We start from the raw sequence: 18,258 nt of genomic DNA, 5'->3' as shown, positions 1-18,258 counted from the left end.
CCCATTGTCTTCCCGAACCCTCTCCGTTCGCTGCTCCCGAATCCTGCCCCTACTCCTCTAGCCACATCCCCAGGAGGCTCCGCGTCGCAGCCGTCGATGTCGAGCAACGCCGCCGCCTCCCGCCGCTTGTCGTCGGCGACGACCGCGACGGCGAAGCGCCCGGCCATGGCGGAGAGCGCTGGTGGAGCCAAGCTGGTGGACCCGGTGGCTGTGCAGCAGGCGAAGAAGCGCGTGGCGCTCGGCAACATCACCAACATCGCTGCCGGGGCCATGGGGAGGACCGGCTGCGGCAAGGTCGCGGTGGCCACGCCGGGCAATGCGGTACGCATCCGTACCCGAGGGATCGTTGCGGGATTGTTATTTATTTATGTATTCTGAAAATTCTGGTGCTTACTCGTCCCTCGTCCCGAGTTAAGATATCTGGACGCTTTAACGTTTCAATGTTTGGTTGTTGGAGAGACTACGAGCACAGGTTTTCGTCGCTTCGGTTGCTTAATGTTGGTCTGCGGGTGGATCAAGTACATTTTCTTTGTTCTTGGCAAGGAAAATCCTCGATGGGAAGATTTGGTTTTGGTTCCATCCACGATCCATCCTTTGAAGCGACAAGTCGAACATCATTTTTTCATTTCTGGTATTAGAGGTCATAGGCTGCGGCTGTTGCCTCCTTTGCTCAAACAGTAAACAGTAGTATTTTCTGCTGTCGATACAATTTTCCTTGGGTTCTCTTGGCTTTGCAAGGTGGGAGCAAGGTTTACTATTTCTTGGATTTTTTATGTGTAGCCGACGCCTGATTTCTCATCTTCCACTTTTCCCAATTTTTATGTCCTTTTGGATTTTGCACGGTTGCACCTTCACCACTTGTGCTCTTTATATTTCTGTTTTTTATTGTGGATGATTTTTGCTGGGAGTTGATGGTCAAAAGATTAGACTGTACTGGGAAAATTTAGCATTCAAGTCATTGGAATTTTCAAAAGAAAGTTTCTCGGAGTAAGCGCCGTGGCCGTTTTAAATCTTTGTTTGCTTTTGGAATTTTCTATGATAGTATTAACCACTCTTCATATCCCTACAGTTTTTTATCCATCTGTGCCTTATTCATAGCTTGCCGAAAACAAGAGGTTTGAAATCAGTTATTCACTCTTATTGAATTGTCATGCAGAGGTTGCATTCAACTACATCAGCTGCACCTGTGAAGAAGGGATCTTTGGCAAGTGTCCAAAATGCAATAGCAAATCGCAGCTTGGCGGTGAAATCGGCTTCCACCAGGCCAACTCCTAAGGCGGAGGATATTGTTCCTCCTCCTAAGGTGCCTACCGTCATGCCGATTGCCGCATCTGCAATTGTACCCTGCTGCAGCTTCGCGTCTCCACAACATTCAGAAGATTCTATTTCGACCGATGAGACTATGTCAACGAGTGATTCCATGAAAAGCCCTGACTTAGAGTACATTGATAACGGGGACTCCTTGGTGCTCGATTCTTTGCAGCAACGGGCAAATGCAAACCTGCGTATATCAGAAGAGAGCGATGTGGAAGGTTTGTTTTGCTTGCTGAACATTGGCAGTAATGTCTATGATGTTTGTTTTTAGATTTTTATTTATTTATTTATTTATGCAATGCCCTGTTTCTATGGCAGGAACTAAGTGGAAGAAGGATGCCACTACTCCAATGGAAATCGACAATATTTCTGATGTTGATGATAACTATAAGGATCCCCAGTTGTGTGCTACTCTTCCTTCAGATATCTACATGCACTTGCGAGACACTGAGGTGACAGATCCTTTTCTTCAATATCTTCTTTCAGCATACATTACTGTGCTGTAAATATGACAAATGCAGTGAATATGCTGTAAGGTGTTTATAGATGAGTCGATATAGGATATAGTATGTATGTTTTTTGTAATCAAATACAATTGGAGTCTTTATGTAGTAATGTACTGTTTTTTCGAAAAGGAGGATGAAACCCCCGGCCTTGTAGTAATGTACTGTTGAATGTACTAAACTAAGTTCAGCCAAATTGGATTTCTCGTGTCTGTGTGTTCTGACTTGATCTATATAGTATATACACATGTTCAAGATTCCTGTAAGCTCTGCTTCTTCCTTATATACGTATATGTTTTTCTAATGTTTTATTTAATTCTACCAGACAAGGAAAAGACCAGCAAGTGATTTTCTAGAAACAATGCAAAAGGATATAAACCCAAGCATGAGGGCAATCCTGATTGACTGGCTTGTAGAAGTAAGCTTTTTTGCTGCACAGAGTAAATTTAACAATAAACTCTTTCCATTGTATTAATGCATTCCTTCGTGTAGGTTTCTGAAGAATATCGTCTTGTTCCTGATACGTTATACCTGACAGTCAACTATATTGACCGTTATCTTTCCGGCAATGAGATAAATCGTCAAAGGCTGCAATTACTCGGTGTTGCTTGCATGCTTATAGCTGCGTAAGATAATAAGATCCAGCAAGTTCATTTTCAGTACTTTCTGGTACTCTTGATTTGCATTTCATTGCTAGGATGTTAATTTATTTCAGTAAACATGAGGAGATATGTGCACCCCAAGTAGAAGAATTCTGCTACATCACGGACAATACATACTTCAAGGACGAGGTCAATGCTATATTATGACAGATCGTGCGGTGTTTGTCTTTTTATGTCCACCATTCTCTGATTCATAGATAAACAGGTATTGGAGATGGAAGCATCCGTCATTAATTACCTGAAGTTTGAGATGACGGCACCAACAGCCAAGTGCTTTTTGAGGTTTTTTCTCCTTGCATGCTTAAATAAACATCCTAACGTCAATATCAACCGAATGTCACTAACACTATTTGTTGCTTACCATAGGAGATTTGTTCGGGCTGCACAAGTATGTGATGAGGTATAGCTCTCTTAAATTTTAATCAGCTTCTGCTTTCTTACTTCCATCATTGAGTTTTTTTTAATAGTTTTTATTTCTACAGGATCCAGCTTTGCATCTTGAGTCCTTAGCCTGTTATGTAACTGAGCTATCACTGCTTGAGTACAGTCTACTTGTCTACCCTCCTTCACTTGTAGCAGCCTCAGCCCTTTTCTTGTCGAAGTTCATACTGCAGCCAACAAAGAGTCCTTGGGTAGGTTCAGTTTCCATAGATCATTGTAGTATTCACCAAGTCAAATATTGTGCTTGATCTAACATGTACTTCCCACTGTAAAACTGGAAGCAGAATTCCACCCTTGCCCACTACACACAATACAAGGCGTCAGAGTTATGCGATTGCGTGAAGGAGCTGCAACGCCTTTTCTGTGTTGCTCCTGGGAGCAAGCTTCCTGCAATTAGAGAAAAGTACAGTCAACATAAGGTAACTGAATATATTCTTGATGTGCTACCGAATTCCTTCAACTAACTATACTGCTGCTGATACTGTCCTCCTCTACCGTTCTTTCCACAGTACAAATTCGCCGCGAAGAAGCAATGCCCACCTATGGTGCCTGCAGATTACTTCTGTGATGCGGCATGCTAGAAAAAAATTTACAGGAGTTTTCACAGTTTAACTCATCGTCCAGTAGCTCTAATTCAGAGCTTAGTCGCTGATCTGCTTCCTTGATTTGTCCTGCTCTGTTGTGTTTTTCTTTCTTTCTATACCAACAATCTAGACCCCCTCAGGTTTTTTCAGGCGCGTGCACATTGGAGAGTCCTGCAGCAGAAACATAAACATCTTGTTTGTAAAATGCCATCAGGTTTTTTCCCTAGCTGGATGGGTGTATGAGATATTTTTTTGGGATTGTTGACAAGAGCATCACTGCATTTTAACAGTGCTAAATCTAAGGTTTTGCAATTATTCTAAGCTTTTGCCACCATCTTGCTTGCTTGCGCAATCCAAGATCTTCCTTTTTTTTTCTCCCACTTTGAGTTTATGCTTTGAGCAGAAAAGCCTCTTTCCTGTCATATGCCCGGTAGCTTGAACTCCGTCTAATGCATAGGTTACTTCTGGTTTGAAGCTATGATTATCTTGCCATTTTGCTAGCCAAAATCTTGGTAAATATTTTAGTTATCGTTGACTAATTTTGACAAAAAAACTAGATTTTATTTTTGACAACAAAAAAGCTAGAGTTGACAGGAGACATTTGCTTGCCAAAAAGTTGACTCGTTTTGGGGATGCTTAGAGGAAATATGATGGGAAGGAATTCTAGGGATGGAGTTCTTTTATCTCACGTGGGCCCAAACCGATGAATGCACGTTGGAGCAAAAATTTAGTTGAAGGTTCGGTGTATTGAAATTACGTGGCAGAGAAAAGATGTATTTCCGAAGGAGAGAGTAGTATGGTTCCGTCGTAGTACCGTGAAAAGCATCTCCAAGAGGTTCCTTATATTTGGTTTCCTAAAATTGGTTCTAGGAATAGGAGAGAGAAGAGATTGAGAATTTTTTTTGCATCTTCTCCAACAGGTTTCCTGTACTTCATTCCCTATTTCCTTTCATATATCACAATAACAACTCGAACCCACCCGTCAGTGACACAGACCCTTCTTCTTCCTCCTCTGTGCTTCCTCCAAATCTTGCTCCTGCTCCCAGATCGGGCCGAATCCGACCGCCGCCGCCCCTGCTCCTGGACGACCGCCGTCCCCCAGCAGCAGCCGCCGCTCCCAGTCATGCCCCTCCCCTCCTCCGCCCATCCCAATCGTGGCCGCTCCCCTTCTCCACTGATGCTGTTGCAGCTCCTCCGGCGGTGCGACGGCCACGAGCGAAGCCATGGACGATGGCAGCGTGATGGGCGTGGCCATGGTGGTCACGGTCGAGGCCATGGCGGCCGGCGGCGGTCTCGATTTCGGCCAGGAATCAAGTCAAGGAGGGGCGCATGGGGCCGGGGAGGGCGCGAGGAGGTTCGCGTGGCCAGCGGTGGCCGGCGGTGGGCGGAAAGCAGCGGCGACGGGTTGGCGTAGGCGGCTCTGGCCGAGCGGAAGCAAGGTGAAACCGACGGTTAATTTTTCGCGTGACCATATTTCGTTTTAGGGAATGAGACGTGGTTCCCTACATTTGGGGAAGACTAGAGAGAATTTAGAAAAGTTTCCTAAAATTTTAAAATTTTAGGGATCGAGAATAAGATAGGGAATCTTTTGGAACAGATTTTGGAACTTTTTAGAAAATGGAAGTAGTTATTTTAAGGAATTTTTAGGGAACCTCTCGAAAATGCTCTTACATCCAAATAAAGACCAAACGGACATGTTGAAATTTGGCACAAACACAAGCCATGGGCCCGTTGGGCTCTGAGAATAGCACCTAACAGCAGTTCAAACCTAGCGTGGCAGATCGACGGTCTGGATCTGTGGGAGATTCAAACCTGCCATTTTCCCTCTACTGTGTCGTGAATAAAGAAAGAGGGAGGGCGCACGCAGGCTTTTGTTCTTCCTATGCCTTTGGACGTTGCAAGGAGCCTCTTTACCCCACACGGGGATTCAAATTTCGAAATTCGAAAGGAACGCTCCTGTAACGGCCATAAACACACGCAGGCAGGACAATCTCGGCTCTCTGAAAAGAAGCCCCAGGGCTCTGTCGGGACCCAAACCCTCGCCTTCTTCCCCTCTCCGCTCGCTGCCCCCCGAATCCTACCGCTACTCTCCTAGCCTAGCCACATCCCCAGCAGGGCTAAAGCTCCGCGAGGGGTCGTTGCTTTGCTGTGGCCGCGAGCTCTCCCGCCTCGTCGATGTCGAGCACCGCCGCCGCCTCCCGCCGCTTGTCGTCGTCGGCGGCGACCGCGACGGCGAAGCGCCCGGCCATGGCGGAGAACGCCGGAGGAGCCAAGCCGGCGGGCCGGATGGCCGCGCAGCAGCCGAAGAAGCGCGTGGCGCTGGGCAACCTCACCAACGTCGCTGCCGGGGCCGTGGGGAGGACCGGCTGCGGGAAGGTCGCGGTGGTCACGGCGGGCAACGCGGTACGGATCCCATTCCCAAGCCGAGGGATCGTTGTTGGATTGCGGTTTTCCCTTTTAATTGTCCAAGCGCTGCTGTTTTCTCGTCTCTGGTTATGATTCTCCGGACGGTTTAGCGTCTGAATGTTTGGTTGTTGGAGAGACTACGAGCCCAAGCCGCTTCTGTAGCTTCTATTTTGTTTTATAGATGGATCAAGTACATACTTTTTGTTCGTCGGCTAGGAAAATTCGCGATGCGCAAATTCGGTTGTGGTGTCCATCCATCCTTCGAAGCGACAAGCCGAACATTCAGTCTTAGCGTTTTGTTGCCTCCTTTGCCCAACCAGTAGTGTTTTGTGTTACCGATACGACGTTTCTTGGTTTCTTTTGCCTTTGATGTGCTTCCACTTTTCCAATTATGTAGTTTCTTTCGAGTTTCTGGCTGCTATTCTCATCCAATTTTGTACCTTCACCACTTCTGCTATTTCTATTGGGCATTGAGGGTTATATTGTACTGGAATACTTTAGCATTCAATTCATTGGCATTTTCAAAAGAAAGTTTCTCGGGGTAAGTGAAGTGGCCGTTTTCATCTCTGTTTGCTTTGGAATCTTCTATGATACTGGTATTAAGAAGACATGACATCCGTACTACAGTACTATTTTTAATCCATCTGTGCCTTATTGATGATGGCTTGATTTGAAATCAGTTATTGACTTTCATTCAATTGTCATGCAGAGATTGCATTCAGCTACATCAACTGTACCTGTGAAGAAGGGATCTTTGGCAAGTGCCCGAAATGTAATCACAAATCGCGGCTCGGCTGTGAAATCGGTTTCCACCAGGCCAACTCCGGTCACATCTTGCCGTGGGAGCACCACACAGAAGGAGATTGTTCCTCCCCCTAAGCTGCCTGCTGCCATGCCGATTGTCGCGCCTCCCATTGTACCCTGCAGCAGCTTTGTGTCTCCTCGACACTCAGCAGATTCTATGTCCACTGATGAGACGATGTCGACATGCGATTCCATGAAAAGCCCTGACTTCGAGTACATTGACAATGGGGACTCCTCGGTGCTCGATTCTTTGCAGCGACGGGCAAATGCAAACCTGCGTATCTCAGAGGATAGCGATGTTGAAGGTTTGTTTTGCTTGCTGAACATTCATGGTTATGTCTAGGATATATACTTTCATAGTGTTGTATTTATTTAAATCCCATTTAATTTATGTAATGTCCTGTTTCTTTGGCAGGAGCTAAGTGGAAGAAGGATGCTACTGCTCCAATGGAAATCGACACGATTTGTGATGTTGATAATAACTACGAGGACACACAGTTGTGTGCAACTCTTGCTTCTGATATCTACATGCACTTGCGAGAAGCTGAGGTGACACATTCTTTCTTCAATTGCTTTTTTCAGCCTACTCTGAAGATAAGATACTGCTACTGTCCTCCGGGGTGGTTAGCAATCTTCTTTCAGTTTGTTTTATGAACTGCTCTGGTCCTGTTGTAGAAATTGGGGTGAGTGTGCCTTAAAGTAGTTTCAAAATAGGAGTAGATACTGGGTGTAGTAGCGACAGCAATGTCTGTGCCCAGCAATCTATTTCCTTACGAACATTGCTACCAGGACACCATACATTACTGTGCTGTAAATTTCACAGATGGGGTGAAGAACTGAACAGCCATAAAGTAGTTCTGATAGAGGAGTTGATGCAGGATATAATAGCGCTGTTCTGATCATATACCATTGAAGTCCTTCGTAGTAATAATGTTCTGTTGAATAGGACCAAACAAAGTTCAGTCAAAGTGGATGTCTGTCTGTTCTCACTTTATCTATATGCACATTTTCAAGAGTCCTAAAAGCTCTACTTCTTGCCTGCATACGTATATGTTGTTCTAATGTTTTATTTAATTCTCACCAGACAAGGAAAAGACCAGCAACTGATTTTCTAGAAAAAATGCAAAAGGATGTAAACCCAAGCATGAGGGCTATTCTGATTGACTGGCTTGTAGAAGTAAGCTTTCCTGGTACAAAGAGTAAATTTAACAATAAACTCTTCCTATTGTATTAATGCATTCCTTCCTGCAGGTTGCTGAAGAATATCGTCTTGTTCCTGATACGTTATACCTGACAGTCAACTATATTGACCGTTATCTTTCCGGCAACGAGATCAATCGTCAAAGGCTGCAATTACTTGGTGTTGCTTGCATGCTTATAGCTGCGTAAGATATTAAGATCCAGCAAGTTCATTTTCATGGACTTTAGGTTACTCCTGATTTGCATTTCATTGCTAGGATGCTAACTTTGCTTGTTCGGATTTCAGTAAATACGAGGAGATATGTGCACCCCAAGTAGAAGAATTCTGTTACATCACCGACAATACATACTTCAAGGATGAGGTCAGTGATATATACGTCAGATCCTCAGCATTTATCCTTTTGTTTCCACCATTCTCTGATTCATAGATAAACAGGTTTTGGACATGGAAGCTTCCGTCCTTAATTACCTTAAATTCGAGATGACTGCACCTACACCCAAGTGCTTTTTGAGGTTTTTGCTCCCTTGCATGCATAAATAAACTTCATAAACATCAATATTTACTGAATCTCACTGATGCTATTTCTTGCTTACAATAGGAGATTTGTCCGGGTAGCACAAGTATGCGATGAGGTATAGCTCTCTTTAAAATCTTCTGCTTGCTTCCATTCATTGGGTTATATATACTTTCTGTATTGTACTAATAACTTTTCTTTCTACAGGATCCAGCTTTGCATCTTGAGTTCCTTGCCAATTATGTAGCTGAGCTATCACTACTTGAGTACAGTCTACTTGCTTACCCTCCTTCACTTGTAGCGGCCTCAGCTGTTTTCTTGTCAAAGTTCATACTGCAGCCAACAAAGTGTCCCTGGGTAGGTTCAGTTTCCACAAATCATTGTAGTATTTTCCAAGTCATATCGTTGCTTGTCTAACATGTACTGTAAAACTGTAAGCAGAATTCCACCCTTGCGCACTACACACAATACAAGGCATCAGAGCTGTGCGATTGTGTGAAGGCGCTGCACCGCCTTTTCAGCGTCGGTCCTGGGAGCAACCTCCCTGCAATCAGAGAAAAGTACAGTCAACATAAGGTAACTGAATGATAGTCTGTATGTGCCACCCAATTCCTTCAGTTAGCTATGCTCCTGCTGATACTATCCACCTCTGCCATTCTTTCCTCAGTACAAATTCGTCGCGAAGAAGCAATGTCCACCTTTGGTGCCTGCAGATTTCTTCAGAGATGCGACATGTTAGACAATAGAAGGCCCAGGAGTAGTCAGAGTTGAATTCTTGGTCCTGCGGCTCAAAATTCGGAGCTGTGCCTCTGATCCTCGCAGAAGGTAGCTTGATCACAAGGCACGCCGACGATGCCCTTGTCTTCGGCGAGTGTAGATTGTAGACTGATGCCGATATCTTTGTGGTAGTGTTATAGTAGTGGTGTGCTTCCTTGACCTGTCCTTTCTCTGCTGTTTTTCTTTCTTTCTGTACCTACAGTCTAGAGTGTAGACCCCCTCAGGTTTTTCAGGTGCGTCGTGTACATTGGAGGGCCCTGCAGCAGAAGCATAAACAGCTTGTTTGTAAAATGGCATAAGACTGGAGTCACTTGGCCAGCCTGTTGCTGGGTGGGTGCTGCTCCCATGTATGAGAATGCGGTGGCATTGTTGTTCTGATATACTCCATATCTTAAATAAGAGTGCCTCATTTTAACTGTTACATTGTTCTACTAATAAGGCAGAAGGTAGGATGTTAGCACCTAAAATTCGATTCTATTTTGTTTGATGGACACACAGGTGACAGAGCAGCTGGGCATGAATCACGGCGGCAATGCTAGTAGTCGAGAAGAGCACTCCGGCCACTTTCATTGCGTAGGTGTCATCTTCTGATGCTCTGGAAATAATAAATAAGCAATGGTAACCACCAAGTTATAGTAATGAGATTTTCTATAGGACGCCGACTCCGGCCGGAAAGTCTCTGCATGATCAACGGTGCTCTCCCCTTGTTGCTCTGGAATCCCAGGAATTCCATTATTATGGATTTGCTATAGGCCATCTACAGCTGTTTTTAGATGTGTGAAGCAATCAGCTTCAAGTTACTAAACCACTCCCTCCGTTTCATAATTCTTGTCGAAATCTTACATGTAGCTAGACATTTTTTAGGAATAGATACATCTAATTTTGGACAAATTTGAGACAAGAATTATGGAATGGAGGGAGTAGTGTATATTAGGAAACCCGTATCAACGACAAACGGGAGACGTATGATCGACCGGCGCCAGCTGGCTTAGCTAGCTAGCTGCGGGCTTCTTAGCTGATATCTTCTGCTATATCACAGGAGACAGCTAGCTGATCAGCCCGAAGGTTCCAGAACATCGTAGCGCACGTTCTTCGCCATGAACGTGCTTGACTGATTGGATTTGACACTGATGGGTGCTTAATCTGTCCGTTTCGCTATTGTGTATTCTTTTTTTCTTCCGTTCTCCTATGATGAACAACAGGTGATTATTTATTTATGTTTGCCAATGACTACGGGAATATTTGCCTGTGTAGCTGTAGCATATGCCCTGATGGACAAGCCTGTTCTCCTCGAAAAGAAAATAAAGGAATCCCTGTTCAGTTTGTAGTATATGACTTCTTTGGTGTCAGCTCATCAAGCTCTGAAATAATCCTGAATTCTTACAACAAATTCAAGGCAAGTACTCCCTCCAATTCTAAATTCTCGTCGTTGTTTTAGTTCAAATTAGTGAAAGGGGATTAGTGGGTAATGATAAACTGTGCTGAGAAGATTCGTATCATGTGTTTCTCAGTTAGTTTTTCTTTTAGGGAGAGGACGGACGTGAAAATGACATGTCGCGCTCAGTCTCTAGCTTCTTCAGATAGTTATGAACTCAAGATACACCATGGAGATATTTGTTGATTTGGGATTAGCTAGGCCTGCTTCCAAATTCCACTTCCCATGTCCACTTGGTAGAACTAACCAAGTGGTAATCGACTTCCCAAAAAGAAGAAGAAGCTAGAAGTAATCGATATGGAACAAGAAATGGGATAACCCTGAATCTCAAAAGGAAACAGGAGGAAGAGAAAGAATAAACCTTTTTAGATAAAGGTCCCTGTTTGCTGTCCTCGGCAGCACAAACAGCACCGTGCACGGTATCCATGTCTAACTTTAAAACAGCTCTTATTTTAATTTGGATAAGACATGAGCTATGTAGATTTATGTAAAGTATGATTAGTGAGATAGTTAAGGGAAAATAATTGGAAAATCAAGAAAAACAAATAGTACAATAAATAGAATCACTAAAAAAATGAAGTTCCAGAAAAGAGAACCTTATATCTAGTCCGTCAGAAAGCAGCACTGTCACGCAAAAACCATTGCCACCACTATTAAGAACAATCCAGATAATTAACCTACGAAAATAGCAGAAATTTTAGTTTTTACAAAGACGATCGTCATACTATCAAATCCTAATCCATCGGCAATGAGTTACGGCACACTTATTTTTGAACCCCACTCAAAAGTTATCCTAAAAACTTCAACTCCGATCATCAACAACATGACCAAAAAGGAGTTACATAAGCCTAGATACTTATCATCAAGTTTGACTTGATTAGTTTGACTTGCATTTTTTCTGCAACGAAATCAAAGTTTGATCACGCTTATATTATTAAAAAAACTGGCCATGCCATTACCTCATCATTTGAGTGACCATTCGCAACAAGTAACTTCTTGACGTGGAAATCTGATTATTCCCTAGGGGCTCAATCGCTGGCTTAATTGCCAAGGAATCAGAAACATATCATGGTGCCTATGACGACTCAGGCATATACATAACTTGCTGGACTTGAACAAAATAAACAAATGTTGATTTGGAAAAGCGGTATTTGTTGGGTGCTGAACTATCGCTGAGCTGGTCTGGTCTTGCTACCTGGCTCATAAAGAGGGTGACAGCAAATGGGGGGTTGGCATGTGCCAAGTGGGCACAATTGTTATTATCCAAGACAGGGGAAAGGACCTACATTTTTTTCTTAGCCAAGAAAGAGAGGAAATAAATGGTGTTATAAGACTAAGTTGGCAATTTGGCATACAAAACACTACCTTGTTTTTGTTTTGAGTGGATGCTTCACTAAGACCAAAAACTGCATAAGCATTAGAGGGTGACGAGGACACGGCGTGTGTGCGATAAAGTGCCGCCAATTTTAAAATGTACTCATTCCGATTCATAACAAGTGTCTTGCATTTAAGTATAAAATACGATGTTAACGTTCACAAAATCACAAGATACCAATTCTGTGTTATAGGATTTGCTATTGATCATAACTTGAGTTTGGGTTAGCCGAAATGCGCTGTATAAATTCCGAAGTGTATACTACATAAATTCCTTACGTAGTTACGTGCGAGTTTTTATGTGAGCTCATCGGTTAGTTACGCACGTTCTACACACATAAGCCATCTAAATCTCACACAACCGAGACGTAGGTAGCAATATCTAGGAAGGAATCAGGGTGAAAGATTGAAGGCAGGATCAGTGGAGTACTTGGACGGCGGAGACCGTTGAGAACTTGAGACGACGGTCTAGGCGTGTAAAGGGCGGGTCTTGAATCTTGATCTGCACAAAACTCGTCTCTTGGCAAAAACCCAAATATGGTCCGTTGGATGCGCGCTTCCATTCCACCGAACCGGATAACCCAACCAGACGAGACCATATACACACAGAGATCACTTTGGAAGGGCACAGGTGACGTCCCAAAAGCCTTTCATTGCTGTCCGTGGCCTACGCGCGAGATGCCAGTGGAGTGGTCACTTGCAGGCCAGACGAAGGAGCTGTCGTGCTGGTAGAGGTACCATTCATGCCAGCACGTTGGAGTGCTGCCCTGCCCTAACCCCTTCCTTGCCCAGCTACTACTACTACAAACCGCTTAACCCTCTGCCTCCCTGGGTTTAATCTAAAAAACTACTCCATCGTTCGTTAGCCAGCCAGCAACCTCGAGAAGATTCCAAACAATACGTGCAGCTGGATTTCCCTTTGATACTGTGCAAAGTATTTTTATGCGGGTGCTTGATGCTTGTTTAATTTGACCCTTAGTGTAGTAGTATTGGGCGAAATCAAGGGGGGCATATTAGCTGGCTGGCTGTTGTTCCGGTTGTTCAAACTCTTGGGAGTTTTTTTTAATCATGTTGTCTTTTTCAGGGCGAGCGCTGTGATTGGCGAGGGGAGTTGCTTCTTTGAGGAGCTCACGCTACTGTCCTTCTGGGGTGGGACCGACCCGCGAGTAAGTGTGGGCCACACGCAGGAGGGTGCCAAGTGGTGTGACCTGGCTGCGCTTGATCTTCTGTGGAGTGAGGGTTTGCGGAGTGAGGAAGCGACTGGATGGAAAATGAAATGTCTGATTTGGGATATTTTGAAGGGATGTGCATCTTTTTGTTGGGTATGTATATACTATGTATTTGATTTGTGCAACGTAGGAACATAAATAATTTTCATAGTAGACGTTATCATGTAATTACGTCCGCAACATTAATATTATACATGCTAACACATACATCTAATTCTAGCAGGAAGGTTTTAATTAACTAGCAAATTGTTAGAGATTTTTGGGTCATCCTCGATACATAAGAGCGAAAACCACGATTTACAATCTTGATCTAAGGTAGCACTACCGGATTCATATATGTATACCTTGAATTTCATATTCGGAAAAAAATTCAAGTTAAACATATACTCCGTACAAGATTTATTTTTTGTGGATATACATACACATGATTAATTAGTTACTCTGTTTCCCTACATTAATTTAACGAACATAACAAAATTGTCGTAAATAAATAAATAAATTTCAAGATAAATAATAATTTTACCAATCGTTTAAAATAACTTTCCGGTGAGATTAAAAACATGGAAGAACCAACAGTCTCAAATCATCTATGCAGTTAGCACGACACTTAACGGGATCACATGTTCCTAGCATAGAGGATCCAAGCATCCCTCTGCACCCTCCAGCGCAGCTTGCAAGCCTCCACGACCCATTCATCATGTCTGCTCTGGCTTAATGACACCCCTTCCATAATCTTCCTCCTATTTGACGCCTATACCCCTGCCACGCTCCACAACCAGGCACCTCACGCAAGGACACAAACGTAATTTTAACCTCAGGGCCAGGGCGCCTGTCTGGCCAGCTAGCCCATTATATATCGCTCTCATGGCACCGTGGTTCATGTACTGCTCTCACCCCATTGATTGGTAGGCTGGTTGTTGGTGATCACTTCTACACATCGCGAAAATCATTTGGAGGAGGAGCTTAGCTAAGCTACACATCTCTACCTCTTCAGGCTTCGGCTGCTCCATGTATGCTTCCTTCTAGCTTCTTCTGTTATCTTTTCCTTGGTTCCATTTTAATGGGGAAATATTAATCTCATGGGGTTTAATTTGTGCTTCTACTTTTGTGTTGGAGTAGAGATATTTGAAAGACAGAAAGATGACAAGCGTTTGGAAGACCAAGGTTCTCCCCGGGCTCAACAAGATCTTCGACAAGGATGGCAAGAAGGCCGCCGCCGCCGAGTTTTTGAAATCGTTCAATAAGGTATACTAAGGGAGTAAAGATTTTCATTATTATTATTTTAGTGAAGATTATGGTTCCTTGAGAATTTTTCTTTTGGATAATGGAAGAAACTGGTCGAAATGGTAGATATGGTTTAGTTTGCTTGTTGATTAATTGTACGGGTGTGACATATATGTATGTAGGAGGAGATTAGCAAGGAGATTGAGGACAAGAAGACAGAGCTAGAGCCCAAGGTTGTGGAGACTATCGAAGCATCTCCTCCAGAGATTAAGGTGAAAAAATAAATTCAGTGGCTATTGTTGTGTGTGGTTAGTCGGGGCATAACAGTAGGAAGGTAACCACCTTGTGGGTGCTAATTATAATCCCTTTTTACCTGTTAAACGTGTTGCAGGGTTTGATAAAGGATAAGAAGACAGCCAAGATCAAGAAGAACTCTGTTGCAGTCACCAAGTTCCTTGATGATTTGGCCAAGATTGGTAAGTAAATGAAAACATTCATATGCAAAGTTAAGATTTTTCCTACATATTGCGAAATATTATTTTAGTAACAAAAATAGGACAATTTAAACTTGCAAAAAGAATTAGCTGTCATTTATCATGCATATTCTTTTGTACACAAATATAGATAAAACTTCTAGCAATCTTATCCAAGTCACCCTTGGTTCTCTAAAAAAAACTCAATAATTTCTTTTCTTAGCGTGTATATCTTAACTTTACCTTTATCCCTAATTTGTTTTAACAAAGTAACCTTTATTCCCATTTTACCTAATTAAACTGTAGAGGAATCTTCCACGAACAAAAAGAGAAATAAATGGAACCTTCTCATATACACAAATGTTTCTTCAGACAGAAGCTCACATGCATACACCGTTACTTTTAGCTGCATCGCGACGCAGACAAATATCGTACTACTCGCTCCGTCCAACAAAAAATGTCTCAAGTTCGTCAAAAATTGGATGTATCTAGACATGACTTAGTGTATAGATGCATTCAAATTTAGTCAAAGTTGAAACATTCTTTGTTGGACGGAGAAAGTAGAATAATTTGCCATTCTTGCCACAGACGATACCCTCATATTAAAAAGAATTTTGTGTGTTCCAGAAGAGAAAAAAAGGGTCACACTCTTTCAGTTATTAACTAATAATATGTATTCATCTTGGTTTGATGTGCAGAATTCCCAGGAGCCAAGCTGGTGAGCGACGCAGTGGCCAAGTCCGGCACCACGCCCCTCTCCCCAGCCATCGTCTTCATCTTGGACAAGGTGGCGCCTTTCGTCCCCGAGCCCAAGGAGGAGCCCAAGGCCGAGCCCGAGCCCGCCGCCGCAGAGGAGACCACCTCCCGGGACGTCGTCGTGGAGGAGGAAAAGAAGGAAGAGGCAGCAGCACCGTCAGAGGTTGTGGAGGAGAAGAAAGAGGAAGAGAAACCGGCGGAAGCCGAAGCCGCCGCAGAGCCAGCAGCCGAGCCGGAGAAGAAGTGATCGATCCAAGAGCATCCCAATTAAGCTTTGCTGGTAATCAAAAGAAACCGTTTAAGTTATTGTGAATTACTGTATATCCATTTGTGATTGGATCGATCTCTCTGTCCCCCGTAGCTGCACAAAAGTAAGTTACTACGTACGCACGAAACACACACTACTCTTAAGCTTGCCACATGCATATTTGCGCATGCAGACGTACACGCAAGAACATTTGTTATTCTTTTCGATCTCCTCCACGTACGTGTAATTAAAATTTGTGTGGGGTTTCTTGCTTTTTTGTGGTGGTTAAGACATGTTGTAATCATGTTGTTGTTTGCTGGTCATGGTAATTAAGGAGGAACTTGTGTATATCAATCTTTTTTTTTCTTATATCTTTCGCTTGAAGTACTGTGTGATGAAGATGAACATGATTGATTAAATTAAGCTCCATTCATGGTTTTTGCAAAGTTAATGCCAGTGGATATGCATATGTACTGTGCACAGTTCGTTGCTGTTCTAGCTAATTAGCTTGAGTACGTGCGTGCTGTGATGTTATTGTTGCGTGCTTGTACATACTATATAAAGGTTAGGTTGGAAAAGAAAGGGTAGCATCTGCAAATATTTCGTAGAGTGATGCCATCTTCCTTGGAGAAAGGAGGATTCACCAGTCCATTCGTTGGCATCATGCAAACCGTCGTCTCACTGACATGTGGCCCCGTTACTCAAGGATTTTGTCTCAAAGTCACAGACGTGTCATCATACAAGTATATACTCCGTACAAACATTCGTGTTCGATTTGTCATCAATCGGGTTCGGGGTCGTTGGAACACGTCAGTACACAAGTGTTACACGCACATATATATATCATTATCCTGCTAGCAACAAATACTAATTAATTAACATCGGAGAGGAGCCAAGGCTTGGATTAGGTGGCGTGCCAAATCGTGCCACGGAACCCAGAGACCGACTGACCGATCGAGATGGCTCATTAGCTTGGGGTCTCGATATATCTATATATCCAGAGTGATTAGCCAAATGTCGATATGATGAGACCATGGATCAATCATGCAGTGCGGCAAGTGAAATGGACGTGAGCTCAATCCTCCCTCAAACACCGGTCGAGCTAGCTAGCCGCAGCCTAGCTGCGTGCGTGACGTGCGCTAGCTTGCACCAAATTAAGAAGGGTCGATCGGTTCGTCCATCTATTAATTGACGGGACAAGAAATATAGACAAAGGAAGGAAGATACTTATGTGCCAAGAGAGTGAGGATGAGAGGAAAGCTTCTTTTTTCTGAAAACGAGAGTCTCGATTGGCGAGTTCTGCGTTGAGATTTTTCTTTTGGGAGGGGGGTTGGTGTTTCATTTGGTACCGCGTTTGCTTGTCTGGTTTTATCTTCAGATTTTCTCGGTCGCTGTTGGGCGCGCTCTAAGTGGCGCGTCCACGGCAATTAACGGCAAAGTACACACACGTACTACGTCTGTGCGTGGCAAGGAAATGTGATCGGTATCTTTTAGGAGCACATGCACGGTAATTTTCGATTGAATTTCGTAGCTTAATTGGCATGGAATTTTTGAGATGAGCGAAAATGCCCGGGGTTTGCTAGCTACAGTAGCATAGGATGACGTGGCACATGCAAAGGCATGTGGTGAGGAACTGGCCAGTCGAGAGAAGATTCACGGGAATCTACTCCGATGACGTAGCACGGTGTAGAATACGACAATACGTACGTACAGCCGCGAGGTATTGGGTCCTGGCGATTGGCCAGATTCAGAGGAGAGCGGGTATAATTTTTTAGATAAGACAAGGAACGGAATCTTCATGCATGGATGGTTGGTACAACTGTTATTTTCCCTTCCTCGGTCTCTACAGAAAATGCAGTGCTGGTTTCACCACACTCTACTTGTTTGTTTAGGCGACTGCTGACAGTATTCTAACCAATCTTACCAAAAAAATAAATACTCCAGTATTCTAACGCTAATCAAGGAAAACTGGAAAAGGGACTGATAATACTAAACAATGCAAAAAAGGCGTTTTCCTCGCATCTTGCTAACGTTGGCTAGTGCAAAACTTTCTGTCAACTGGAACTTGATCTCGTTTTTGGCTGGAGTATGTTTATAGTTGGACAACAGGACAAGGGTATATAGCTGCAAGGCATAGCTGTCTTGAGTGATTAATTGGGGTGCATGCATGCATCGGTTGGCTGGTGGCTAGCTCGTCCGTCGGGCCGGAGCCGGATCCGGACGGACGCCGCCGGGGAGGGGGGGGGGCGGGGGGGGGGGGCTATGTGGCCAGGGCCACACGAACAGCTATAACTTGAGGTCCCCTAAAAAAAAG

The 18,258-nt window shown here is 43.8% G+C and overlaps 3 protein-coding genes across 3 annotated transcripts; all 3 read left to right on the top strand.

The window, feature by feature from the left end:
- Positions 1-3,825, top strand: LOC100845679 (cyclin-A1-1-like). Its single transcript, XM_003566033.4, has 11 exons — positions 1-321; positions 1,157-1,532; positions 1,633-1,766; positions 2,143-2,235; positions 2,310-2,443; positions 2,533-2,608; positions 2,685-2,761; positions 2,846-2,879; positions 2,962-3,111; positions 3,205-3,339; positions 3,430-3,825. The coding sequence occupies exons 1-11, from the start codon at positions 97-99 to the stop codon at positions 3,499-3,501; spliced, it is 1,506 nt and encodes a 501-aa protein (XP_003566081.1). The 5' UTR covers positions 1-96; the 3' UTR covers positions 3,502-3,825.
- Positions 3,826-5,679: 1,854 nt separating this feature from the next.
- On the top strand, positions 5,680-9,627 carry LOC100844452 (cyclin-A1-1-like). Its single transcript, XM_003566029.4, has 11 exons — positions 5,680-5,907; positions 6,620-7,019; positions 7,130-7,263; positions 7,799-7,891; positions 7,966-8,099; positions 8,201-8,276; positions 8,351-8,427; positions 8,514-8,547; positions 8,637-8,786; positions 8,871-9,005; positions 9,097-9,627. The coding sequence occupies exons 1-11, from the start codon at positions 5,680-5,682 to the stop codon at positions 9,166-9,168; spliced, it is 1,533 nt and encodes a 510-aa protein (XP_003566077.1). The 3' UTR covers positions 9,169-9,627.
- Positions 9,628-14,095: 4,468 nt separating this feature from the next.
- Positions 14,096-16,373, top strand: LOC100841422 (salt stress root protein RS1). Its single transcript, XM_003566022.4, has 5 exons — positions 14,096-14,254; positions 14,364-14,489; positions 14,651-14,740; positions 14,860-14,944; positions 15,640-16,373. Exons 2-5 carry the CDS (start codon positions 14,385-14,387, stop codon positions 15,942-15,944), a joined length of 585 nt encoding a protein of 194 aa, XP_003566070.1. The 5' UTR covers positions 14,096-14,254; positions 14,364-14,384; the 3' UTR covers positions 15,945-16,373.
- The last annotated feature ends 1,885 nt before the right edge of the window (positions 16,374-18,258 follow it).

The sequence above is a fragment of the Brachypodium distachyon genome, chromosome 2 (genome assembly GCF_000005505.3).
Source record: "Brachypodium distachyon strain Bd21 chromosome 2, Brachypodium_distachyon_v3.0, whole genome shotgun sequence".
In the NCBI taxonomy this organism is placed as follows: domain Eukaryota; kingdom Viridiplantae; phylum Streptophyta; class Magnoliopsida; order Poales; family Poaceae; genus Brachypodium; species Brachypodium distachyon.
The sequence above is the reverse complement of the archived record's forward strand: the minus strand, read 5'-3'. Positions and strand labels throughout refer to the sequence as shown.